The following is a 27,374-nucleotide window of genomic DNA, read 5'->3' on the forward strand; positions in this document are numbered from 1 at the left end:
TGATTTGATGAGCTGATTTGGCCACTTTTGCAATGTGTCCCCTAAATTTCAATTCCTTATCCACCAATACTCCTAAATCCCGTGCCTCATCAATTTCCTGGAGCACGGTTCCACCAATGCAGTAAACTGCCGCCAATCTTTTCACCCCAAAATGCATAACCTTACATTTTGCCACATTAAATTGACATCCATTCTCCTTAGCCCAGACCTCCAATCTATCCAAATCATCCTGCAAAATTTTGACGTCATCTGCATTCACTATTGCCCTACCCAACTTCGCATCATCCACAAACAAATGAACTGTTCCTCTCAGATCCTTTCCTATATCATTTATGAACAAATTAAACAGCAGTGGTCCAAGAATCCTTGTGGCACACCACTAGTGACAGGCCGTCTTGTGGACTCTACTCCTGAGTAAACCACTCTCTGATATCTCTCCATCAACCACCCTCCTATCCATCTCACCAAACCTATGTCCATTCCCATATGCTGCAATTTACTGATTAGAATTCCATGTGGTATACTGTCAAAGGCCTTAACAAGGTCCAGTAGAATCACTGTAAACCCATTACCCTTATCCAGTTCAGCCGTCACTGTGTTATAATACGTGAGCAAGTTACTGAGGCATGACCTACCCTTCACAAAACCATGCTGTCCCTGATACAGTATCCCATTTTCTTCTATCCAATCTTGTATTTTCCTCTTGACTATTTTCTCCAAGACCTTGATAACGATTCCAGTTATGCTGATTGGCCGGTAATTTTCAAAAGCAGCCTTGGAACCACCTTTGTGCAGTGGAACTATTTTCCCCTCTTTCCACACCCTTGGGACTGACCCAGTCCTGAGGCTCAAATTAAACAAAATGGTCAAGGGCACTGACAATTCTTTGGCCGCTTCACGTACGACACGAGCTGGTATACCATCCAATCCCACAGATGTATTGACATTTAGGTTCTGTAATAGACTAGTTACCTCTACTTCATTCATCACAATTCCAGTATAAGCTGTTGGTTCTTCCATTCCTGCAAAGTCACCACCTGGATGATATACTCTTGCAAAGTGCTCGCTCAGTAATTCCACTATATCGACTGATTTGGTTACCTCCCTACCCTCATAATTTTTTAAAATCATTCTACCATGAGCATTTTCCCTTTTACTTGCAACATATTGAAAAAACTGTTTGGGATTCTCTTTAGCCTGCGTGGCCAATTTCCTTTCGTAATCTGCTTTTGCTTTTCTTACCACCCTTGTTACCATCCTGGCCTGAGCTTTATACTGTTCCTGGGCCTGATGGTCACCTTCTCCTTAAATTCCCTCCACAATTGTTTCTTTTTTTGCAGCTCAAGCTTAATAGTGTTATTCATCCATTTAACCCCCACTTGATTTATTATTCAGACTCTTGGTATACAGTCAACCATTGCCTCCTGCAAACAGTTCTTAACCACCTCCCATGCACTATCAACATCCAGCCCTTGCAGTTTTACATGCCATGGCATTGAGCCAAGCACACACCTAAGCTTGTCATACTTACCAGCCCGGTAATTCCACATGTTCCCTGTCTTAATTGTAAATTCGACTCCTTTAGCCACCTCCCAAGTCATGACTTTATGGTCACTCTCACCAATTGGTGGCAACATGGTCATGTTCATTACAGCCACATTCTCGGTTGCAATTACTAGGTCCAGCACTCTCTGCCTCCTGGTATTTTCCAATACATGTTGCCGTAGATAGTTGTCCCTTAATAACCACATAAAATCCAATACCTTCCTCCCATGTGCCATCTCCTCTTTCCAGTCAATGTTACCATAATTGAAATCACCCATAATAATTACCCTCCCGCTCATTTCTTCTATTTGCTTATGCATACTATCGCCGCCATCCACTCCATCACCCGGTCTATAGCAGCACCCAATTGTATATTTTGTTCAGCTAGATTCTATCTCACACCAAACAACCTCAAATGTGCTTTTTTCCCCATCCTGCAGTTCAACTTCTATACTCCTTGGCTGAAGCTCATCAGCTATCATCAATAACTCTCCTCCTCCCTTTTTATTCACCCTGTCACTCCTGAACGCGCTATACCCGTCGCATTCAATCGAACTAGTTTTATCATCTTCTGTCAGCCATGTTTCAATAATACCGACAACCTGTGGCCTGGAAGTGCCAACCATGGCCAAAAACTCTTCCTTCTTGTTCCTAATACTCCTGGCATTAGTGTACATGAATCGCAGAAGCCCATTTGTCCCATCTCTACTTTGATGCCTTATACTAACTATTCCATTCTGATTTGTTGTCTGTCGTACTCGCTCGGGCATAATATACTCATTCATACACTTAACTGCCCCCCTAAAGTCTGCATATCTACTCCCCCTCCTCTTAATAAATCTAGTTTCCCTGAGTCTGTACATCCACTTCCACATCATTCATCAACACTCTTTCAAGTCTCTGTACACCAACTCCATTCAAATGTAACCCATCCATCTTATATAAGTCCTTTCGCCCATCGAACTCATTCCACACATCCACAAATTCCACACCACTCTCCATGCATAACCCACGCATAAAGTCATTGGCAATTATGGCCCTCCTTCTAAACACTTCGCTGTCATACCGCGGTAAGATACTCACCATCCTAACTCTCTCACTTTTCTCTTTTGCTACCTCAAACAGCTCCCTCACATCCTCTATCATTTCCATTTTGTCCTCTTTCAAATCATTCGTTCCTGCCACGATTATCATCTCTTTCACCCTCTGTTTTTGCAGTCGAATTTGATTCGCTGACGTCCTTTATGTTCACACCCGGCTGGTACGACTTTGTTAAACTCTCAATTATTATGCCTCTTAATAGCGAATCCCCATACAGCACTCGCTCCATCATTTTATTGACGTTTACGAACATTCTATTATTTGCCGTCACAGACTTCCGCCGGTTATTTGTCGGCACGTTCAACACACATTTTTCCATACGCTCCAGTTGTCTTTTAGCTCTGTGTATCGCAACATTCAAACGGGCAATTTCGCTACTCGCATTTATCTCACCATTTTCATTATCCATCAAATCATCCATTCTTTCTTTGTTTCTACTTTCATTTACACTTTCAGCGACGCTCTCACACCTATCTGGCACTACCACGCAATTCTCTAGCACACCGCCATTTTCTACATTCTGACTATCGTTAACGATATCACTCTCAACACACGAAACACGCTTGAAGTCCTCATTCTCTTTACACTTTCTACACATATTAACTCCACTATCACTTTTTAACCAGACTCCCACCGCTCTTCGCAAGGCATACATCTCACAGACAGCACATTGCATAAATTCGTTTACATCAAAACTCTTAAACAAACATGGCGACCCGGCCGCCATTTTTTTCTTTATCGGTGCCATGTGTACGCTATCTTTTCTTAAAAATAATAATTAAAATAACAGAAAACACGCAAAAATTGCACAGACACACCAAGAAACAAAAAGCAAACAATACTACTTAAAATTCTAGTAAAATATCTAATGTTAACACAATATACTACTAATCTTTTCAGGAGCTCTCGACAAGCCAATGATCTAATCAGTGCGATACCAAGCGGCAATCAATTTATTTATATATTGTATTGTGCCCCCTTTTCTCTTCATTGAGATCCCTCTTTTATTTGTTTAATACATGGCTATTATCATCTTAGCTCTTTCACATATGCAAGTAAATCACTGGTCTCCTATTAAATTAATTTAATTCTTAGGATCTTTGCAGTCTAATTGGCCTCTTTACTTTCTAAACATTATCTTATCACACAACAATCTGATGGAGCTTACCCTATAAGTATTAACACATTTATTTTTTTACTTTCTTTCTTACAGTCGTGGCTCGCTTAATATATTTATTCTCTTGGGTTTATCCCGCTTAGTTCGTTGATTTTTTTTTATGAGCGGTGGTTTTGAATTCATATAACACAAACAGATCCGGCAAGTACATAAATGAAATGGTTTAATGAGCCTTAAAGAGATGGACAATTATACAATTCAAACAGGTTAATGTGGATGCACTCCATTTAGATCAAAGGCTCTAAATAATTTATACTAATTACACATGTTAAATTGCAATAACCACTAATACAATCAATTTTTGTATAATTTCATACATAATCATCATACCATTCTGATGCACGTGGCCTTAAGTTAACACAGTAATATAGTTTATACATTAAACATAGCGTAATCAGATAGTTTGCATTATTTGCATTATTGATGGATCCAAGACACTCAGGTTTCTTGGCTTACTCACTTATTTCTCCATTAAGGCTCGGCATAGAAGTATAGACACAGAGGAGGGGGGGGGGGGTGTTCTCATATCTTTCTCATATATACTTTTAGGATCAAATTTAAGTCCTCTGCTCACACTAATGTCATAAACTCTGTCAAGCATTTGTTCTAGCTCTTCCCTGTCATTACTGGAGAATACTGCATCATTAGCACACCTCATATATTCTGGTGATACAGTAGTCAGCTTATTTGTTACATGCATGATCCCCTCAGCATGAATGCTGAACAGGTGAGTCAAATCAGTTAGTCCTACACCTGTTTTTACTGTGGCTAGTTTGTATAAATCAACTCTCAGGAAAGCTCAGTATTTTCATTATAGCCCAACAAAAATTCAGTCAAAACCTTTCAAGTAGTCCATGAAGTACATCACCAGAGTACGTCTATAATTCACAACAATCTGCCTAAGGTAAAGGATGTGATCTCTGGTATCTTTTGCCTTTCCCATAACCTTCCTGTCCCTCAGTTTTGGCTTCAACCTTATTTAAAACAATCTTTAGCAGAATCTTACTTACATGAGAGATTAAACTGATAGTTTCATAGCAAAATTTTGTAGTCCTTCATATCTTCTTGTGTGTAATGCCAAAAATTTTGTCTCTAATTCATAGTCCTCTCGCGCAAATATCTCTACAATCAAGCTATAAGACTGCTATCGACCTCACTCTCCATTGGCCTTGCTTATGTCTTCTGAATTTTACATATACACTTGGGTCTCTTTTTGTGCGTATCTTTTTTTATGTGGTTGTGAAGTTATGCGGTGCTCAGTGAAGTTTAATTTTGCATGTGAGTAAGTGTTTGTCTTTTCATTATCGAAAGTCTAAATTTTGCTAATTTTTATTTTAAAGATTCAGTTTGGCCCAGTGGGGGAAAAAAAGCACCAAAGAAAAGCAATTTCTTTGGAAATAAAAATTGCAATTTTAGATCGCTTAGCAAAAGGAGAGAGATCTATAGCAATTGGTAAACATTTTACTTTAGGCGAATCTACTATAAGAGCAATTAAAAACAATGAAGTCGCAATAACAAAATTTGTCATTTCTGGCACAAAACTAAGTGCCAAATTATCATCGTACTTAAGAGATGCTTTATTAGAAAAAACGGAATGAGTGCTTGTAATTTGGATTGAAGAATTAACTCGAAGAATTCCTATAAGTGGTTATTTAATTAAAAAAAAGCTCTTGGGTTTTATGAACAAATGAATGAACTGGAGCCATCTACTTCCTCTTCCCAGGCTGATAAAGAATTTTTGGCTAACAAAGGATGCCTAACCGGGTTTGTAAAAAGGAATATACTTCGTAACGTGAAGATTACAGGAAGATGATGGATATTGTTCTGATCAAGTGTGTAACGCTGACGAAGCAGGATTGTTTTAGAAGAAAATGCCTACTCGAACTTCCATCACGAAGTCTGAGAAAAAAGCAAGTAGGTAAAGCAAGGAATAAAGCGAGCAAAGATCGAGTAACTTTGTTACTTTGTAGCAATGCATCAGGGGATTGAATATTGAAACATCTCCTAGTAAATCGATCTCTAAGACCACATGCTCTAAAAGGCATAGATCTAAAATGGCTGCTGGTACATTGGATGGCTAATACAAATGCCTGTGTAGCAACTACTGTATTTATTGAATGGTTCAATAATTGCTTTGTAGCAGAAGTGGAAACATATATGAAGCAAAAAGCTTTCAATTTTAAAGTTTTATTAATTGTTGACAGTGCACCAAGTCATCTGCATTTAGAACATCCAAATGCACAGGTAGTGTTGTACTTTTCAATACAACAATACAAGCATTATTCAGCCATTAAAGCAAGGCATAATTGCTAATTTTTAAAAAATATTATGTTAGGAACACACTTTTCAATTTATGTTGGATAAACTATTAAATGAATCATTAACACTGACATTTGTGGGGAAAAATCTATTTTCATCATCATCATCATCATCAAATTCCTGACATGTACCCTCAAGGGGTGTACAGGATATGATAGTACTAAATGAAAAATTTATATCATTACTACTTCCTATCTTCAATTTTCCTCCAAATTAGTCTGTTACTTGTCAAGACTCCAACATTATCAGATCCATCGTCTAAGGCACTTTGTACCGTATCAATCCACCTATATCTTGGTCTTCCTCTGGGTCGTTTTCCTGCCGACCTAGCAGAGAACACTTGCTTTGCTAATCTTTCCTTGCCTATTCTGTTTAAGTGACCATACCACCTGAGATTAGCTCTGCTAACGCACTCCTGGATGCTGACAGTGTCTAATTCTTTCCTAATATCCTCGTTTTTAATATGATATTGCCATTGATGCAATCTGTTCACGCCTCTAATCTTTCTCAGGACTCTCATATCTGCAGTCTCTAGTCTTTGGTCAAGTGTTTTCCTTCTGACCCAGCTCTCAGATCCATAAGTTAAAACTGGTTTGAACACTGTCTTGTATACAGCTAATTTAGTGTTCTGACTAATTTCTCTCTTATTCCATATGAATTTATTCAATTGACTTCTTACCATACCAGCTTTGTTGATTCTGTTGTCTATTTCCATATTTAATTTACCCTCTTCACTTAAAATAATCATGCCTAAGTAGCTGAAATGTTTTACTTGTTCCACAGGTTCTCCATTCACAACACAGTTGATATTTTCAACGATTCTGCCTATTTTCATTGTCTTTGTCTTTTTATTGCCGACCTTCATACCATATCTATTACATCAGTTATTCAATTTAGTTAGGGAATCTTGCAGACTTGTAGCGGATTTATTTAGAAGTATAACATCGTCTGCATAAAGCAAAGAGCATACATTAACATCTTCAATTTTATACTGGCAACACACCTTCGCACACAAAAAACTCAGCCCACTTCAAAGCCAGCATAGAAAACCTTATGCTCGAACACACTGACATAATGGTCAGTTTTGATGTCTCCTGTTTATTCACAAACGTCCCACTCAAAGAATCCTTAGAGCTAATCCAAGCTAAATTTCCTCCCGATATCACAGCCGTATTTCAGTTCACAATGAGCTCAGGCTATTTTGTTTGGCAAGGAAAATTCTACAAACAAATAGCGGGGACAGCTATGGGTTCTCCACTCTCCCTGCCCTTGGCCAACTTTTATATGGAGACTTTTGAAGCCTTAAACTCTGCCCCACAAAAACCAACCATTTGGCTTCGCTATGTTGATGATGTGTTCGCTATTTGGCCACATGGCTCCGATGCACTCCTCTCCTTAACACACTTAAACAACCAACACCCCAGAATCAAATTCACCCTGGAAGAAGAAAAAAACTACTGCCTTCCTTTCTTAGACACACTAGTCACCCACCAGCCTGATGGAACCTTGGTTTTCTCAGTCTATAGAAAACCTACCCATACAGGCAGATACATTCATCAACTCTCCCCCCCCCCCCCCCCCATCGCAACAATATGGAGTCATTAAGACATTACACAACAAGGCTAAACTTATCTGTTCAAATGACAATGCCCTAACCACAGAACTAAACCACATTCTCAACACTTTCTCAGCCAATGGCTACCCCCCCCCCCCCCAAAAGTCCAAAAAATATTGAAACCAGTAAATCACAACCCCCCCCCCCCCACACACACACACACAACAAGGATTACTCTAAATCCATCACCATACCCTATATCTGAGGCACCTCGGAAAAAATTACAAAAATCCTAAAAAATCATGACTTTTACAGATCATATAAAAAATTGGCATCCCTTATCCGCTTTACTAAAGACCAATTCCCCCCCCCCCCACTTGCGTAGACCTACCTGGTGTATACCAGGTCCCTTGCAGCTGTAAGCTGTCCTACTTTGTCCAAACAGGCAGGACAGCAAATATCAGAATTTCAGAACACAAGGACTACATCCGGTTTCACCAATACAGCCACTCTGGTCTTGCCTACCATGTGCTGGATACCTGCCATAGAATATGGTGGAAGAAAGCCACGGTAATACACTGTAGTAAATACAAATATGAAAGGCTTTTCATGGAATCAGCTTCAGTCCTAAGAAACAATCCAAACCTCAACAAATTTGGCTGCATGAGACTGCCTCAAATTTGGGAAACCTACATCAGAAGACCTTCAACCCATTCACCCAAGAATACCAACATTACCTGCTAGGGGGCACCATCAGGACTTTAGAAGAAATAATAACTTCCTGCTTCTTCCTCACTTACTGTTTGTTGTGCCTGCGTGCACGTGTCTTGTTCTTAAGTTTTTTGAAAAGGGCAACGTGACGTTGCCGAAATATTGAAGTATATTAAAATTTATTTTAATGTATATCCTAGTTGACGTTGTAACTTCTTTAAATTATTTAGTAAAAATAAATAAATAAATGAACAAATTATTAATAAACATAACTTTAACCATATATTTAACCACTTTAACTTTAATCATATATTATTAATAAGAGATTATTAGTCTGATGAGCAAATTTGGCTTAGGGAATGGCAGATTATGTTGGACTCTGAATGTAGTATTAATAATTTCCAATTTTCCTCATTCAGAATCCAACAGCAGTGACTTTGAGAAAGGACAGTCATGGTAGGAGGATTGCAGCAGTATTCTCCACAGATATCATCTCATGAGAGGAACAGTATTGTATGCAAAAATTTGTGCTAGTTTACTGGATCCTTAGAACATGAGCTAGCCTGCCTTTTTTTTCCACCAGGGCTTCCAAGGCATATTGTACTACTAGCTTTTAGGTTTCCCATATCAAATATATTTTTTGTTCTTTCTTTTTAACAAGGTGGTCTGTTCAAAAACTGGATCCCACATTCATAGGGATACTGTAGACACCTGGGAAGGAGAGAGAGAGAAAAAGAAAAAAAAAAAAAAAATCTTGGCCATTATTCATTTGTTTCAAGAAGAAAGAGACTTTGTCCAGGAGCTTATACACCATTCTAATTTTGTATTGTTTTAAGAGTGAGCACAGTCCATCAGTTGTGTCTTTTAATGCAGGATAGGAATATTATGTATGTACAATCTGGTTGGGAGTGGAGTTTATTGCTCTTTTTAAGGAGTGAGAAGAAAAAAATATAAAAAAGTATATTTTACATGGACAGGCTATAAGCAAACTAGTCTGCTTTTAGACTGTCTTGCCTGTTCTTGAAAGCTAATGGTACTTGTTATGAGATGAGAATACTTAATAAACTGGCTGTTCAGTGGATGGTTGGGTGTATATGATGGCGTTACTCAAACTTTTCTCATTCATGGGCTTCTTCCCCCCCCCCCCCCAAATATCGTCTGTTGTTTTGTTAGGGTGAACTAACAGAACAAAAAGAATTTCATTGTAATATGTCAGTATTTATTACTTCTACAATCAAGTTGAAAAGACTTTTTTGGAAATGTAAATCCTGCCCACAGAAGGTTTTAAGTTTGTAGTACATCAGAATTGTGGGTAGTATAAGAATAATATAATCTGGGAATTATTTTAGAGAGACAAGAAACTTTTCAAGCTACTTTGGTTCTCCCAAAGCTGCCTGGTCCTAATACACTGAAAGATGAAAATTATATTACTAAAGATATCAGAAACATCTATATTACATCAAGACAAAAATTTTCAGGTTGTTGGTTAGAGAATGGAGATATTCTTGTGTGTCAAGGCTAGCAAATATAATAAGAACATGTGGTATTTATATTCAACATTGATTTTTGCTATTATCGTCCATCAAACTCCTGATGTGTACTCCCAGGAGGTGTACAAGATACTGTGATAGTACTATATGAAAAGTCCACTATAATTATTAACTTCTTATTGATAGGTTTTTTCTCCAGTATTGTCATTATTTCTTATATTTCAGTATTCTAAGGCACTTGAACCGCATCAATCCACATAGATGTCGGTCTTCCTTTTTTCAATCTTTTCCAGCTATCCTATCACTAAATGTCTGTTTTGCTAACTTTTCATTTCCCATTCTGTCCTAAGTGATCCACGTCATCTGAAATTAGTCCTATTCATGTATTTCTGAATGCTACCAGTGTCAAGTTCGTTCCAAATATCTTCATTTTTAATATGATTCTGTGATTGGCGCAATCTGTTCACTCTTACTTTTTTAGTACTCTCACATCTCTCATCTTTACAATCTTTGATCAGCTTCATTTTTTGTATTTTATTTCTGTCCCAGCTTTCAGATTAAAATTGGTTTGAAGGCAATCTTTTATATGGTTAGTTTAGTGTCTGGCTAATTTTATTCTTATTTCATATAAATTTATTAATTTAACTCTCCATAATACCATCTTTGCTTATTCTGTTGTCTATTTCCATATTTAACTTGTCAATTTCACTAAAAAGCATGCCTATATAATTTACGTTTTACTTGTTTATGTAGGTTTTACATTCAGGACACAACTGATGTTTTCAAAGTTCCTGTCTATTTTCATAGTCTAGTCCGGTGGTCGCCAAACTTCTTTGACCGTCGACCCCTTCAAGAGTTTCTTGACTTTTTATCGGCCCCCTCTATTTTACTATTATGTAATTATAATAGGAAAGCAAAAAAGATACTTATGTGAATTTTAGATTGTTTATTTTATAGTTACAGTATTTATTGTATGTATAATATAGTATATATTGTTATATTGGCTTAACGTCAAAGGGATACGGTTTTGTTTTTGACGTCCTTCTTAATATTACATATTTGATAGGAGGGATAAATAACATATAAAATATAAAATTTAATTTAGATAACAAACTAACAATAATACAATCTTCCTTACATATATGAAAATAAGACTTTTATTAACTTAGTATACAATTTACTAACGTTGTCAATGTGAAGGGTGTGCTTCTTTGCCGGGCGGGAACCACCAACATTCGTTTATTGGTAAATACGTTATTTTGGCCTACTTGATTAGCTTCCGTGACTATTTTCATGACCTTTCTCCATCTTACCGGTCCTATTCATGTCACTGTTCCCACAATTCACTCTTAATTGCATTGTCATTCAGGATGGAGGTAATCCAAGTTAACCAAATTAATTATTACCCGTAGATTGATGTTTTATATTTTCCAGTTGACCCCTGGGGGTCGATATCGACCACTGGTCTAGTCATTGCTGCTTTTTATACTATATACAGCAGTTGTTCAGTCTAGTTAAGGAATCCTTAAAGAAAGAGGGTAGCATCATCTGCATTGAGTAAAAAAGCTTAGATTAACATCTCAAATTTTGATATCAAGCATAATGACACTTTCCTTCATAATGTAATCCACATAGATTATGAATAACATTAGAAATAGTGTGCATGCACCATGCTTTTACATCATACTATTTTCGCATACCTCCTTCATTTCTAACTGCTGACCTGTAACTCAAATAAAGACTTATGTATTACTTAGTTTGATGTTGGCTCATACCATATACTTGTAGTCTTTTGAACAGCTTTTCTCATGTGACCTTGTCTCATGTGCCTTTTTCAGATGTACAAATCTTAAATTACAGATCTTTGGTATCTAGGTAGGAATCTATGATTACTCAATTATCACTCTTTTATACTTTTTTTTTTCTTCAAGTTTTTCTTCTACAATTTTTCTTATTCTCATTTCTAAATCTTACCTGGAATACTCAATCCAGATGTTCCTCTTAAAAAGCTGAAGTTTGCAATGCAATCTTCAAGGAATAATTTGTGGGGAATGCTGTTCTGCAAAACTGAGCTCGATAGAATGACATGTAACTTTTTTTTTAAATGGAGATTATCGTGTTAAGTATGCTACGTTGGCTAACAGTATGCCATTCTTGTTATTTTGAAATAGTCTAAAATGTAAGTAGAGTGTTTTTCAAGTGTAAGTCTGTTTTAGCATAATGAAAATTTCCCTCATACTGGTGTTTTTTTATTATTTTTTTTTAATAATCTGTTTATTTATTATATAGAAAAAATTTTTTCTTGTATTTATATGAAAGATGTGAAATTTCTTATCCTCCCCACCTCTTTTTTTTTTTTAATAAATCAGATCCTTTCTTGGTTTACCATGTTAGGCAAGTATATGATTATTTGATTTATATTTTATAATTATGTATATTTGCTATAAATAGTTGTAATTTATAATTATTTGTGCAACAGCACATCCTTTGAGTGGCAAATTAAAAATAAAAAATATCTCACCTTCTGTACCATATAAACATATGGAAAGAAAAAAAAGTTGCTAAGAGATTGCAGCACCTCCCTGCAGAAACTCAAAAGCCCACGAATTTACACTTTACTAAATTTGATGAATACACAGGGGAAGGGTTTATGGGAACCTCTGGCTCCCTTTTCCCATAAACCCTTCCTCTAAAAAACAGTTTCTATTTTCAGCCCCCTTTTTCATCTTTTTCCCTTCCTACAAAAAAAGCGCTCCGTCCACCCTTAAAAATAATATGTGTATATATTATATTTAAAAAAAAACAGTTTTTTTCAAATTAATTCTCCCACATTGGTTATGATGATGTTCTTTAGTTTGAAAGGCCTCTATTTAAATCCTATCTGGCATGTGAGGATTTTTTTTTTGTGTGTGAGATAGCCAATCATATATACAATACATAAAGAAAAGACTTGGTATCATTCATTATTCATAATAATGCTTAATGATATAACTGACACCAAGAGAGAAAAAATACAATTATCAAACTCACTAATATTTTGCTGGTATTCAGCCCAGCTTCACCAGAGCACAATGATAACTGTTTACAGGCATGCAACACTAGTTATAGAAACAATTTAAATTGTAACTGACACCTAATGTCCTTACATGGCATCCTCTGTGGATTGGATAACTACAGAGTTAATTTACAGAAGTCTGGCTGTTAGATGGCAGTCTCTCAGATCGGTTAGTTAATAGAACTATACTTGTTGAGGTTGGGAGACTGTTTCATAGTTGACATTGATTCCAAGAAGCACTCTCCCAACCTCAACAATTATGGTTGCATTAATTTACCAAAGATTTGGGAGACTGTCATTTTAAGACCTAATAGCCAGACTTTTGTAAATCAACTCTGTAGTTATCTGACCCACAGAGGGTGCCATGTAAGGACATTAGGTGTCAGTTACAAATTAAATTTTTTCTATAATTACTTAGTTTATTCTTTGTGCCTGTCACAGTTATTATTGTGCTGTGTTGAAGCTGGGCAGAATACCAGCAAAATATTAGTGAGTTTAATAATTGTATTGTTTTCCTCTTGATGTTAGTTATATCATTAAGCATTATTATGAATCACATATAGATGTAGTAAGGAATTCTCTTTCTTGCAAAGCAGACTATTGTGATAAGATTAAGTTCCTTATTATCAGAATTAGGTTTATAAAAAGCCAAGTAAGTTACTTGACTGTACTAATATGTGAAGCAGTGGTGAACAGCTGGGTTGTGAGCCATATTCAGCCCATATATGTACAGATTGCCTACTGCATGATTTCTTTTGCCACAAGGATCACACCTGCCTTTGTGAGATTGGACTTACATTCATCTACTGTATTTACTGCTTTCTAAATTCTGAAAACCACTCTGATCTGTAAAGCTTGACTTTCTATAATCCAGCTATCCAAATAGTGAAGTCTTCTTCCTAGGTGATCTTAATACCTGCCACTCTAGTCAGCTTGCCTTTTTCAAAAGGCGGCTCCCAGGCCCCTGTTTTGACTCAGGGCTCAGGTAAGATGTACCCCCTGTAGTTCCCTTTCATGCGCCCTGGCTCACGTCACTACTTGAAATTGCCTGAAAATTCAAGAAGTTAACTTTCCTGTTTAGTGTCTAATGTTACAGTTTTAATCTTTCTTTTTCATTATCACTGTTGCTGTGTGTAAAAAAACAACTTGTAATTATTATTCAGAAATATCTTACCTGTTTTAGTTTTCTTTATCTTGGTGTCCCCCTTACCCAATCTCCATTAACCACCTTACCAGCCATTATGGATCAAATACGCATCCGCATTCGCTTCGTATCCATCACATATTTCATTGTTGTAACAATGGTATTATAATTTTAATAAGCACTTCGCATCCATGATAATGTGAACGTCTATAGACGTCTTGGCCGGTAGCGTGGTTAATGCTTCCAATGTTGATCATGTCTATTTCATTTCTGTCAAGTTTGAAGTTGTTTCAGTAGCTGGCTTTCACTGTTTTCATTATGTTATATTGAATTGAATGATAAGTCCACTCTGCACCATTTTCATAATGAAAACGGTGCAGAGTGGACTTTTTGTAATGGATGATGCTATACCTGGTAGATTTGATTATGTTGCTATCAGTGCTATTTCTAGTGGTTGGCAAGTCCTAAATTGCCAGTCCATCTGTACATCCTCCACTGAAGTATATTAAAAACATATATATAGTAATTAACAGTTTAATTTTATTTATTTGCAACTTTAGATTGGGCATGGTCAGCATTGTGTCATCAGTAGCAGGATTGAATTTTCTTGAAAAAACTATGGATCTTAGCTCTGATTTTAATACAAATAATTTTTATATATTATTAAATACTTAGTTATACATAGTGTGCTGTTAAGTAATGAGATTGATTTTTTACATCCCTTTGAATAAAAAGTAACAAACATATTTATAGTTTGGACTGCTAGAGTGTGTTGTAATTGCAAGTGCAATTTTCGAGTTCAGTGATGCAGCAGTTTTTATGTTGCAATCATTGAAGTAAGAGTGTGTGAGTGGTGCATGTCAGAAGTTGTATCGTAGAGCAAAGAACTGTGATAAAAGTTTACTATAAATTAGAAAAACTGCTACGGAGTGTACCAAAATTGGTATAAGGCTTAATAAAAGTTTACATTGATGGCTGTCTGAGCCATGCACGGGTGTTCTGCTCGAGTCTTTTTTTTTATACCGCTGGAATCATCCACTATGAATTTTTTCCTAAGGACACCGTAGTGAATGGTTAGTATTATTTAGGAGTAAAGCAACATCTGTATGCCCACATGTGATGTGTCAGGAAAGAACTGTTCTACAACAACAATTGGTTTCTGTTGCATGACAGTGCACTGCCTGTTCAGAAGTTTTTGCCTTCAAAGTCAACCTGTGTAATCGAAATCCCCCCCCCCCTCCCATTTGCCAAGTTGGCTCCTACAAAAATTTTTCCTTTTCCAAAAGATGAATCATGCCTTGAAAGGGGAGTTCTTCAGAAACATTGAGGATTACATCCAATGCGGTGTAATCCAGATTGGTTTATCCCATTCAGGGCTTCCACTGTGCCCTCAAACATCTGTACAACAGATGTAAACATTGTGTGGAGTTGGAGGAAGATTATTTTGAATCTGTGTAATTGACAATTCGAAATATAGTTCTTAGTTTTGATATAATAGCTGTTGTCTCATTACTTAATGGGCACACTGTGTATATTATGCATTTTTTCCAAGTCTGTACTTGTGTATTTTTTTGCATAGTGTACAAAGTACACTATGGAGGAAAAAAAATAAGTCCGATAATTAGCAAATCAGATTTGTAACATTACTCAATTAAGTCATCATTAAGTGAGAGTGAAGAGTCTGTAATGAATGTATATGGATAGTAACTGGATTTCTGATAAGCAAAGTGCAGGTTATAGTATTTGCATATCAGGTGTATGAATTATTTTTGATTATTTTATTTATCAATATGGGGTTCCTTATGTTTTTCATCCATCCCTTAGGACTGGTTGAGCTCTCCTAATGAGAGATTAAGTATGTATTTATGACTGTAAATCTGTGTGTGTGTGTGTTCACAGGCCAGTTTGCTTGTTCTGAGGGATGAAAAACCCGTATTAGACCAGATAAAGGTTCTTCATGTCACAGACAGGAATCAAACCAAGGTCTTTCTGACCAAAGGGCATCATCTATACTGACTGAGCTACAGAGGCTTTTTTGTTTAACACAAAACTATAAAAGCATTACAAGGATGCAGAGGAGAGAGATGAAACTCAAAATTAGATGTGATTCTGAAATTCTTGATTCTGCATAGCCCCCCCCCCCAAAAAAAAAATGTTTCCTGGGTTACTTTCAAGCAGATAGCTGTCGGCCTTGATTTTTCTTCTTACTAGTGAAAGCCATTCTAGAAAATATCTCGCTTTTCTCCTGAACAGTAACAATAATAAACTTCTTCATTGCTAAATTCTTTAACAAAGAATGAAATTTTTTCTTTATGCATAGAATTTTTGTATTGAATGCTAGCAATTTTTATTTTGTAGCAGAAATATGTTATCATGTTAAAGAGTTAATATCAGATTGGAAATTTTGTTTTAAAAAACGTGCACATCTTGTGGGTTCTATTTAGTGTGTTTGTGTATGTATGATATGTATCTATTTATGTCTGTAGCATTTCCATGATACAGTCACGTAGATGATGTGACAATTGCCTTTCCATTGATGTATTATAGATATAGGTTCAAATTCCTTCTAAGAGGCAAAGAACCTTTATAAGGTTTTTTTTCCAGGCAAACTCACTTAATAGACCAACTGAATAATGCAGTTACTAGATATATAACACATTGGCTTTGTCAATGTCCCTAACCATGACTCCAGTCAAATTCAAACCATACCAACCCATGCCTAGTTTTATATAATTCTAAATCAGGTACAGAAATGATTGTTATCTTTCAAAGAATAGATTAGGCTGGGAAGGGGTGTTAACTGAAGATGTTTGTATTTGTTGTACTAACTATTGACAGACTGATTATGTGTTTTGGGGTGAATAAAAATGTCATTGGTTCTTAAATAGTTCTGAAATCATTTTTACATCACTGAATAAAAGAAAATAGGTTTATGGTTTTCATCTAATGAATTTATTATTTTATGTTGCTCATTCATAATTGTTTAATTTCAGGAAAAGAAGAAAAAGCGAGCAGAGAGATTTGAGTTGCCATGAAGAAACAGCTCTTTTTAGGAAAGGAATGGATATTATTATAAATTATATCCTACAAACTGTAAATGAAATCTGTAGGGGAATTATTTGTTTGTGTATGTATGTACGTATGTATGTATCTATATCTGTAAGCGAGCCTTGTTACTCTGATATTAAATTTTTTTTTTTCTCTGTAATCTTTTTTGAGTTGTTTTATTTTCAAAATGCACCTGTATAAATCTTCATTTATCATATAATACTAAACACTGGAATGATGCATTATCCATGTTTTCTGATGGAAGCGCACTTCTTAAGGAATAAAGAATCATGCCATCTATTTGACATTCAAGTTTGTTTTGGAGAATGCGAAATAACACTGCCTCTCGTGAACTGTTGATTAATTATGTGCTATTTCTTACGTTTCAGGCTGTCTGGTGAGAGTTGGGAAAAGTTCTTAAATAAATAGTATGTTACGTCATACAGCCATTTTCATTTCTGTTAGGGCTTTTTGTATTTCTTCGATCATATGATTGATGCGTCTTATGTTTACTGTTCCAATCTGTATCTAGTTCATAGTCCTTTTTTCCAATTCCATTTCATTATCCATTCGGGCTGTCTTTTTTTTTTATTTCCTTGAAATCTTGCAAGCATAAGAATTTGTCTGTTGGGCTGGTTACCAACCATCCGCAACCTAGTCTGATGATGGGGATGCCTCCAGACAATACCCACTTTGGTCCAGGACTGCTTATTGGGTATTCACAGCTAACCACCATTTCTGAAGGCCATTCCCCTATCCGCCATCTGGGGACCTGTTTGGCTGCAGTAGTTCTCCTCCACTCGCAGGCTATAAAAGAATAGACGAGATAAGAAATGAAGAAATAAGAAAACAATTATCCATAATTAACATAACAGAAGATATCACAAATTATGGGATGCTTAAGGGTCAAAGCTGTATAACTAAGAGGAGATCTCCACATAGCCTTTAAAGGAATGCGAAGAACCGACCAGGGCTTCTGACCTAATGTCTAATCCTCACCACCTCGTGTGCACCCTATTGGGTATCTCCTAGATACTGAATGAACAAGGATGTGCTAGCAATTTGGGATTTAGCCGACCAAATTGTATTCTTAGTGGTTAAACCAAATAAGTTTAACCACCAGTGGTTAAATAAAAAATGATGGTACAACATGACAGAATTTCATGCCGGCTGGGGCATCGCCCGGTTAAACAAGGCCCCTGTTGTTTTCATCAGGGAACCAGGACGAACAGTGAAAAGTCAGCTACTGGAACAAATCTGAAAACAAACCCCAACTCAACATCACCATCACAAAGATCGGTACTATCAACGTAAGAAGCCTGAATGGCAAAGAAATGGAACTAGCTGAGGAATTAGATAAGTACCAGATCGACATAATAGGGGTGACTGAAACAAAAAAAGACAAAAACTGGTGAGATATTTCTGAGCAATAAATAAAAATGTTATATTCAGGCAATCACAATCAAGAAAAAGAAGGAGTAGCCATAGTATTTAACACAAAATATGAGGCTAATCTTCTTGAATGGCAGGCAGTCTCAAGTAGAGTAATGTGGGCAAATATGAGAATGGGGAACTGGACAATGAGACTTATTTGTGCCTATGGTCCCACAGAAGGTTCTACTAAGGTAAAAGTGGAGGAATTTTTTGAGGCTTTTTAGAAAAAGAAACTGACACAATGAAAAAGGAAAAGTTGGTCCTTGTTGGGGATCTAAATAGCAGCGTATGAAATGATTGTCAGACCTACAAAAACGTTTTGGGAAAATTTGCAGAAAAGAACAAAGCTAATAATAATAGCAAATATCTGTTGGATTTCTGCTCAGGACATGGATTGGTTATTACTAACACCATGTTCCAACATAAAAATGTGCACAAATTTACATTGAGAGAAGAGGCAAGGAATAAGCAAAGTCTCATTGACTATGTTATTGTTGATAGTGATGTTTTCTCCCTGGTGCAGGACACCACAGTGTACAGAGGATTTGAAATTGGAAGTGATTTAGTCTATTTAGTCTTGAGCAGGATAAAATTGAATTTCATATTGAAAAGAATAACATGTAACAAAGTTTTAAAGCAAATAAAAGTTGAGCATCTCTCAGATGTGAACTGTAGACTAAAATACACGAAGATTATTGATATAAAAATCAAAGAGTTTGAGAACAGGAACCAAACCTTGGAGATTCAGTGGCAAGCCTTGAAGAAAACCCTGACTGATTCAGCGAGAGAGGCATGTGGTGAAGTTGTGTGCAAGAATAGAAAAATTAGAACTCCATGGTGGACACAGGAAGTTAAAGAGGCAGTGAAGGAAAAGAAGAAAGCATATCAAAAGTTCTTGGCAAATAACTGTGCTTGTACTCTTAGAGAATACAGAGAAAAATGTAAGAAAGCTAAACATTGTGTAAAACTAGCTAAGTAAAAGTCATGGGAGGACTTTGGCAATAACATAGAAAATAAATATCAAGAAGGCGGCAAAATATTCTGGAGGTTGTTGAAGAAACTTAGGAATGGAGGAAAGAGTGCTGTAAAAGGAGTTAGAGATGATAAAGGTGACATGAAAATAGGAGAAAAAGATATCCTTGAAGTATGGAGTAATTACTTTGAAAAACTGCTAAATGAAACAAGCAGTGTTGACAACACAGTGATAAAAAAAAAACACTGACCAGGCATGCAGTCAGGAATACATATCCATACTTGAAGTAGAAAAAGCCATCAAAGGCTTGAAATGTGGAAAAGCAGCAGGAGTAGATTCGACCAGAAATGCTGAAGTATTGTGGTATAAAAGGCTTACACTGGCTGCACTGCATAGTTCAGAATGCCTGGACAGAGGGACAAATTCCTGATGATTGGAGTAGAGCTCTCATAGCACCCATATAAAAAAAGGGAAATAAAACTGTATGTGAGAATTACAGAGGTATATCCCTACTGAGTGTTCCTGGTAAGATATATGCAAGTATACTTGAGAAACGGTTGAGAAGAATTGTGGAAGAAAAGCTTGGTGAAGAACAAGCTGGATTCAGGCCAAATAGAGGCTGTCAGGATCAGATCTTCAATTTACGACAAATAGTGGAGAAATCATGGAAATATAACAAAGATCTGTATTTAAGTTTTGTCAATTTGGAAAAGGCATATGACAAGGTGCCAAAGAGAGAAGCTGTTCAATATGCTACAGTTATATGGTGTCAATGGGGCATTATATCAAGCAATAATTAGTCTTTATTTGAGCTGTAAGTCATCAGTTAGAATTGAAGGAAGTACAGAAAGATGGTTTAATGTTAAATCTGGCGTGAGACAAGGATGTACATTATCCCCTCTGTTAATCATTATCTATATGGATCACATTATGAAGAAAAGTGGTATTAAACATGATATCAAAATTGGAGATGTTAATGTCAGCTCTTTGCTTTATGCGGATGATGTTATATTTCTAAATAAATCCGCTACAAGTCTGCAAGATTCTCTGACTAAATTGAATAACTGTTGTAATATAGATATAGTATGAAGGTGAGCATTAAAAAGACAAAGACAATGAAAATAGGTAGAATTGTTGAAAATGTCAACTGTGTTGTGAATGGAGAACCGGTGGAACAAGTAAAAGATTTCAGCTATTTAGGCACGATTTTTAGTTAAGATAGTAAATTAAAAAATAGAAATAGACAACAGAATCAGCAAAGCTGGTATGGTAGGAATTCAATTGAATAAATTCATATGGAATAAGAGAGAAATTAGTCTGAACACTAAATTAGCTGTATACAAGACAATGTTCAAACCAGTTTTAACTTATGGATCTGAGAGCTGGGTCAGAAGGAAAACACTTGACCAAAGACTAGAGACCTCAGGTATGAGAGTCTTGAGAAAGATTAGAGGTGTGAACAGATGGCATCAATGGTAATATCATATTAAAAACGAGGATATTAGGAAAGAACTTGACATTGTCGGCATCCAGGAGTGCGTTAGCAGAGCTAATCTCAGGTGGTATGGTCACTTAAACAGAATGGGTGACGAAAGATTAGCAAAACAAGTGTTCTCTGCCAGGTTGGCAGGAAAACGACCCAGAGGAAGACCAAGATATAGGTGGATTGATATTGTACCAAGTGCCTTAGACGATAGAGATATTAGATCTGATAATGTTGAAGTCTTGACAAATAACAGACTGATTTGGAGGAAAATTGTAGATAGGAAGTTAATAATGATGTAAATTTTTCATGTAGTACTATCATATCCTGTACACCCCTTAAGGGTACATGGCAGGAATTTAATGATGATGATAATGATCACAAACTATAGAAAGAACTGGAAAAACCATGTAGAAAGAATGAATGAGGACAGATGGCCAATATTGCCTGTAAAGATAAACCAAAGGGACACTGATCAAGAGGAAGACTCCGGAGGAGATGGTCAGAATACTTTGTTTACCCTTGAAAATGTTACAGGCAAACAATTGCCTAATACGTGAAGCCAAGAAAAAGAGTTACAATATACAAGGAATAATATTGTTATTTTCCCAAATACAATATTGTTAATATCCCAAGTATGTGCAAGTAGAATATTATTTTTTTACATTGTTTTAGTATATTAAGGAAGCTAGTCATAAGTATCCTGTAAAGAAAAGTATTAAATGGATATACTACTCCCATTTGTAATGCGTTGAGAGAATATGCCTAGACACATTTCCCTTTCTGAAAAATAGTCATATATCATCATAAGCTATCTAAACTCGGGATATGAGATAGCTGTAGAAAAGTCCCCCCCCCCACTTAATTTTGTATGGGGGGGGCTGAAAAGTTCTGATAAACACCTAGAACAAAAATGATATTAAAACAACTGATAACCACAATAAAGAACATATCTTAAAACTCTTTAACCCCCATGTTTCATCAAACTGAAATAATTTGTTCTTTTTCTTTATGATATATAAGCATAGTTGCTTTAATATTATTTTTGTTCTAGTTGTTTATCAGAACTTTCACCCCCACCCCATCCTATTTTTTGAATAGATGGATTATCACAATTCAAGAAATAAAACACTTGTTGTATTACCAAGATTTTGCCAACAGTTGCTAATTCATTCTCCATGTTAATGCAGTCACTGTGATCTCAGAGGTACTCGGTGAAGAAATTTAATAAGGATTCTGATTGCTATAAACTATAAAACCTTCACTTTTGGACATTCTGTAGACCGAAACAAATACTCCAGATTCTTGGTTTCCAGACTGCTCAGACAGAACTTTTGTCAGAATAGCTGTCAAATGTATTTGGATTAAAATTTTTTGTCCATCCATAGAATGCAATTAAATTTAGATTCAGGCAAACATAATTTTTTCATATGAGTCTGCTGCATATATTAATGCATGTTTTTAATCCACTCAGCAACTTCGTTATGTCATTTGGGGACCAGCAAAATTTCAGATACACTTTCATCATATGTTTGTCTAATTATTCTTGTTTTATCAACTTAATCATCACCATTTTTATTCTGATAAATCTATGATAATGAACTCCACACACTGTGAGACAGTCATTAAATCACATTAATTCATTGATACTCACAATATTCATACTGCGGGTGAAAAAATTATTTTGGATTATAATGCACCAAAGCATTAGAAATCACTATTTTCTTTGACAAGAGGACATGAAAAATTTTGTGCTAGTGCACCAGTCACGCAAATATCTCTCCCATCAGAAGTTAGGATGTTAAACTGGGTGTGTTCTACTATAGTCGCCTAATACATCATAGTCACATGTTTATTCTTGAATATGACCAGTTTTTAAGTTTTTGTTAATGTTGTGGCTAATTTTAACCGTGTATAATTATCAGTGTTGAAGCAAGTATGTTAGCTACTTATATATTAGTGTTTCAAGTATGTTAGCTACTTATATATTAGTGTGTTTATCAGTCCATGAAAAAAATTCATGTGTTTTATAAATGATACAAAATCTTTTTTTTTTTTTTTTAATTTAATAATACTATTTTTCGCTATGCTTTTGCTCCTAACATTTTATATTCCATTTCTTTTGTGGAAAAAAACAAATAGTTTCTCCTCTGGCATTATAAGCAAACATTGAGGGAAAAAACCCTTAATAAAATAAAACTTATTAGCACATTTCTTAATTCTGATTAACAATAAAGCATTGTTGGGTGGACAGTGCAAGTGATGCCATATGAAATATAATGAAATATTTTTTGAAAATAAATACTTCTTTCTCAAATTTTGAAGTTTTAATATCCGCTATTAGTGATCAAATTTGGCATATTTCATCACTGGGTAAGAAATTAATTACTGCTGTCTCCTATGTATCTTTTTAGGTTATTACTGTGTTGTGATTATTTACCTTACAGTATTAATGAGAACACTAACAGAAAATGATTTGTGTGTATCCTAATCCTCTCGGTTGTCACATTTCATTAGAAAAAAACCCTCGATATTTGACAAAACAGGCATCTGTAACGACCAGTATTCCCCAGTATATGCCATAAATAAGGTAAACATACAAAAAACTATTTACAACATAAAACAGAATGTTTTTATGTTGTATAAATAAACTAATGATTAAACCTTTTTTAACTTTGGACTAAAAATTCTTCCTCATTCTGGATGAACACACGAGTTCATTTTTACAAGCATTGGTCATTAGTAACTTCAGTTTTATTTCTGAAATGTTCTCTGCTTTTTTTCTAGTTTAATATTTTTTTTCCTATTTATTTCTCACTTTTATTTCTGAAAATAAAGCTACCCCTAGGGAAACAGTGTTGTATGCATTCAGAAGAAATGTTTTTTCATGTTTTGGGTACACAGCGTAACTACATCAACAACCATCATTTGTACATTTGCAAATGCATGCTTTGTTGTTGTTTAATATCATAGACAGTTGATTTAGCACTTGTATTTTTCAATAACATTTAACAGGCATTCCACTGTTGAGATCTCTCATAGTCAAATAGTTTCATTATTGCTTTGAAACAACAGGCCATTTCTTATGTGTAGCACTTAAACTTCAGTGAGAGTTTAATGCACTCACCTTTTGCAGTAATAATTGTCTTTTTTCTTTCACTTATAAGCATTTGTACCAAATTATTTCATTGTTATAAACAGACCTTCAGTGGGCTCTTGGTAACTATTAAATCATTTCAGAAGTTGAGGTGTTGATTCTTCAATACATTTGGTGAATAGCTAGTTTGGGTGCCTTGATTCTGTTCTCTGCATGCATTTAAGGATGGCTGATTTGGTTGTTGTTTCTACTTCTGGCAGAATAACAGTTTCCCATATCCTTGGTGGTTTCTTGCAGCTAAATTTATTAAACTTAGTAATGCAATATTCTGACTCCCACATTATTCATTCACTTTTAAAGTTGTTTTTGGTTAATGTTGTAGCTTTTCTGCATCTCACTGCATGTATGTCCAATACACAGTCCATTAATTTGCTTTCACTATATTGATTGATAACTTACATAGTTTTGTCATTCTCTTTTTTACAGCAGATTTGCCATGCTATTCCATAATATTCAAAGTTTACATTGACATTGGATTGTGCACACTCTTGATACTGACATTAGGTGGATTTCATCTTCATGAGAGCAGATGAGGCTAGTCCAACCTTTTGGTTTTTAGGCAGTTTGTTCCAGGTATTTGTTAGTAATTTTTTTATTATTATTATTTCTTCTCAAGTCCTGAATATAAGGAATTATCACTCTTTTGAAATGGTGTATGGTCTACATGTTATTTGTGTGTGGGGGGGGGGATAATTAATTTTGTAGGAAAGTATATCCATCATTACTATTGAGATTATATAAGATGCATTATCATTTCTTTTGGAATATGTGTTTTATAGAAAATCTCTAGCTCTTATTACTGTTTTTACTATATCATATATCTGTGCATGCTAGTAGCATGAATTATTATTATTGTCCTAAGACCCCATGGAGTCACAGACTCATCTAGGAGATCGCCTTTTTCATGCTCTCGGGCAATGCCTTCCGATCTTTCGCAACTCTCTATGCAAAAAAACCTGCTGCTCACACCCTTCTTATATAACTTCCACAGATGACCTGTAAGTTCTCCCACAGTCTCCCACCATTTTATGAAAAACCTCTTCATTGTTAACAATGAAGAGATTTTTCCTCCTTAAATCCTATAACAATCCTTACTAACTTGTATGTTTATCATATTACCCCTCTTCCTTCTAGCCACTAAACTGCAAATTGCATCGTCTCAACCTTCATATTCAACACCCAGAGATTAATTATTCTGGTATCTATTAGTAGTATGTGTGTGTGGGGGGGGGGGGGGGAGGTCTTTAGATACTGTGTGTGTGAGGGAGAGAGAGAGTCATCTGGAAATACTAAGCCTTTGATTTCAAGAGTGAATTTTTTATATTCAAAATTTGACGTTTAGCCACAAACTCTTGTGGTTAAACGCCGAGTAGTTAGACATATCTGCTCCCCTTGGCTGGGGAGCAGATATGCTAACCACTAGGTCAACCAGGCCAGCATCCTTTCTATGTCAGGTAGACATATTTTTTACAAAGTTCAGTAGTAGTTAAGGGATGCCAGTTATAGTTTTATTTTTGGTCGAATTTTCACTTATTACAGGTGCTTTTTTTAAGTCCAGTGATCTCTGAATTATTTGATTGTCATAATCATCATGGGTCAAAGCTGTATAACTGAGAGGAGACCTCCACATAGCCTTTAAAGGAATGCGGAGAACCGACCAGGGCTTCTGACCTAATGTACAGTCCTCATCTTCTCATGGTGCACCCTGTTGGGTATCTCCTAGATACTGAATGAACAAGGATGGGCTGGCAATTTGGGATTTAGCCGACCAAATTGTATTCTTATTGGTTAAACCAAAATAAAAAATGATAGTACAACATGACAAAATTTCATGCCGGCTGGGGCGTCGCCCGGTTAAACAAGGCCCCCGTTGTTTTCGCCAGGGAACCAGGGCAAACAGCGAAAAGTCAGCTACTAGAACAAATCTGAAAACAAACCCCAACTCAACATCACCAGAGTTAAAGATCGGTACTATCAATGTAAGAAACCTGAATGGCAAAGAAATGGAGCTAGCTGAGGAATTAGATAAATACCAGATCGACATAATAGGGGTGACTGAAACAAAAAAGACCAAAACTGGTGAGATCTTTCTGAGCAATAAATACAAAATGTTATATTCAGGCAATGACAATCTAGGAAAAGAAGGAGTAGCCATAGTATTCAACACAAAATACAAGGCTAATCTTCTTGAATGGAAGTCAGTCTCAAGTAGAGTAATGGGGGCAAATATGAGAATGGGGGAACTGGACAATAAGACTTATTTGTGCCTATGGTCCCACAGAAGGTTCTACTAAGGTAGAAGTGGAGGAATTTTTTGAAGCTTTAGAAAAAGCAACTGACACAATGAAAAATGAAAAGTTGGTCCTTGTTGGGGATCTAATTAGCAGAGTAGGAAATGATTGTGAGACATACAAAAATATTTTGGGAAAATTTGGAGAAAAGAGCTAAGCTAATAATAATGGCAAATAACTGTTGGAGATCTGCTCAGGACATGGTCTGGTTATTACTAACACCATGGTCCAACATAAAAATGTGCACAAATTCACATGGAGAGAAGAGGCTAGGAATAAGAAAAGTCTCATTGACTATGTTATTGTTGATAGTGATGTTTTCTCCCTGGTGCAGGACACCAGTGTACAGAGGATTTGAAATTGGAAGTGATCACTATTTAGTCTTGAGCTGGATAAAATTGAATTTCATATTCAAAAGAATAACATATAAGAAAGTTTTAAAGCAAATAAAAGTTGAACATCTCTCAGATGTAAACTGTAGACTAAAATACACAAAGATTATTGATATAAAAATCAAAGAGTTTGAGAACAGGAACCAAACCTTGGAGATTCGTGGCAAGCCTTGAAGAAAACCCTGACTGATTCAGCGAGAGAGGCATGTGGTGAAGTTGTGTGCAAGGATAGAAAAATTAGAACTCCATGGTGGACACAGGAAGTTAAAGAGGCAGTGAAGGAAAAGAAAAAAACATATCAAAAGTTCCTGGCAAATAAGTCAGCTTGTGCTCTTAGAGAATATAGAGACAAATGCAAGAATGCTAAACACTGTGTAAAACTAGCTAAACAAAATTCATGGGAGCACTTTGGCAAGAATATAGAAAATAAATATCAAGAAGGTGGCAAAATATTCTGGAGGTTGTTCAAGAAGCTTAGGAATGGAAGAAAGAGTGGTGT

General features: G+C 35.9%; 1 protein-coding gene across 1 annotated transcript in view; it reads left to right on the forward strand.

The window, feature by feature from the left end:
• LOC150094514 (SAP domain-containing ribonucleoprotein) overlaps window positions 1-17,305 on the forward strand; it is a 282,266-nt gene extending 264,961 nt beyond the window's left edge. The window contains exon 8 of the mRNA XM_090412228.1: window positions 17,091-17,305. Coding sequence (XP_090268354.1) covers window positions 17,091-17,132 — 42 coding nt within the window. The 3' untranslated portion in view covers window positions 17,133-17,305. The remainder of the gene's footprint in view (window positions 1-17,090) is intronic.
• Window positions 17,306-27,374: the final 10,069 nt, after the last annotated feature.

The sequence above is a fragment of the Typopeltis vanoorti genome, chromosome 22 (assembly GCF_054136105.1).
Source record: "Typopeltis vanoorti isolate ZY-2024b chromosome 22, IOZ_Tvanoo_1.0, whole genome shotgun sequence".
Classification (NCBI taxonomy): Eukaryota; Metazoa; Arthropoda; class Arachnida; order Uropygi; family Thelyphonidae; genus Typopeltis; species Typopeltis vanoorti.